Genomic DNA, 1,564 nt, shown 5'->3' on the forward strand with positions numbered 1-1,564 from the left:
CCCATGGGGTGGGGCGGGAGCCCAGGACCTATAAAAAAGAGCACCGCCCTTATGTGGACTCTATGTCATAGAGGCTGCAGCTGCCCTGTCCAGGCGCACCCTCAGGCACACTACAGAAGCTTCCTGTGCCCATGGGGCCTTCTCAGCCTGTCCGTGCCCCTCGGCCCCGGGGCCTAAGCTCCCCCTACCACAGGCCAAGGCTAGGCTGGCCTCGGCCTCGATTTCCCAAGATGTTCAAGTGTAGCCGCAGAAGGTACCGGCTGAAACCCCAAGGCCCAGCTGCCACCCCTGCAGCCACCAATCCTGCCATTGTGGCCACAGATATCAACAACACTCCTACCACCACCACCAGTGTGTGGATCCTTCCGCCACAAGGTTAGCCAAGGGCCTCCTGGCGGGATGGGGGTTGGGAAAACCAGGGCCATTCGTTTCCCCCCCCCCCGTCTTAGCCCTGCAGAGGCACTTTAGGGGGGCATGCCCTGTGTGAAATACCACCCCCAAAGTATGGTGGGGTCCCGATGGCAGATGTCCTAAAGACTGAGAGCCTTAATGGAGGGTGTATTGGCTGAGAGAGGAGGGCCTGGGGAACTGTGACTCTAAGAACAGTGGAACTTCCAGGACTGCTCTCTTCCTCACACTCTTCCCTCTCCTTTCTCTCCTCAGTTCTCAGACACCTCTGTCAACCTGGCAGCTTTCTGATCTTCTAGAAATGTCCAGAAACTAGTCCAGAAGCTTGGCTGGCTCCAGACCTGCATCTCCTAGGGGCCATGGGTGGTTAACAGCAGGCAAATACAATCATTTCTGTTCCAGCTGCTTACTCCACTGGAAGGTGTTTCCAGACAACTATGCTGGGTAGGAGGGTGGGTTTGGGGCTGAATGCTCCCAGGGACAGGCTTCAGTGAGGACAGCTGGGATCACAGTTAGACAATGGAAGGACAGGACAAGGTCAGCAACGCACACCATTTCTCAATGCACGCCTCAGCTTTTGGTCAGCCCCATGAGGTAGGGGGCATTTCCCCACACTGCACAGGGAAAAGGGTTTCCACAGACATTTTGGAAGTTATGGGGAGGAGTCCTTGAGGAGGGAGGTAGAGGCATGGATCAGGCAGGGACCAGAAGAGGGCTTGAGTCTAATTCCAGGAGTGCTTCAGTGTGAGCTGTATGTGGCTCTGTGGCTGTGGTGGTCAGTGTGCGGATGTAGTCGGGGGTGTGTGTGTGTGTGTGAGGCCAGGACAATGGGAGTGTGAGTGGACGTGTGGGTGTGCCTCCATGCATCATCGAGGTGTGTTTGTTAGGGTATGCGAGTGCGGGAGGGAGGCATCCCTGAGAGGAATGAAGGTCAGGAATGGGGTGTGGGCAGCCTGAGGCAGGAGAGGGTTGCTTCTGGGGAGGGCAGGCCACCTTCAACCCCTGAGCTATTCCCTGAGGCCAGTGTGTTCCAGGACTGTCAGCTGCGCTGGGCGTTGGGCAGTTAGGGGTGGGGCGAGATTGAGTAGAGTCCAGAAAGGGGGAGGGTGCTGAGCTCCGGCCTGGGGATTTTCCATTTGGCTTTCTGAGTGTGTGC

At 57.3% G+C, this 1,564-nt stretch overlaps 1 protein-coding gene across 1 annotated transcript; it reads left to right on the forward strand.

The window, feature by feature from the left end:
• On the forward strand, positions 1 to 843 carry P3R3URF (PIK3R3 upstream open reading frame). The gene is made up of 2 exons (XM_046016316.1): positions 1 to 375; positions 664 to 843. The coding sequence occupies exons 1-2, from the start codon at positions 132 to 134 to the stop codon at positions 705 to 707; spliced, it is 288 nt and encodes a 95-aa protein (XP_045872272.1). The 5' UTR covers positions 1 to 131; the 3' UTR covers positions 708 to 843.
• The last annotated feature ends 721 nt before the right edge of the window (positions 844 to 1,564 follow it).

This window comes from Meles meles, chromosome 1 (assembly GCF_922984935.1).
Source record: "Meles meles chromosome 1, mMelMel3.1 paternal haplotype, whole genome shotgun sequence".
Taxonomy (NCBI): Eukaryota; Metazoa; Chordata; class Mammalia; order Carnivora; family Mustelidae; genus Meles; species Meles meles.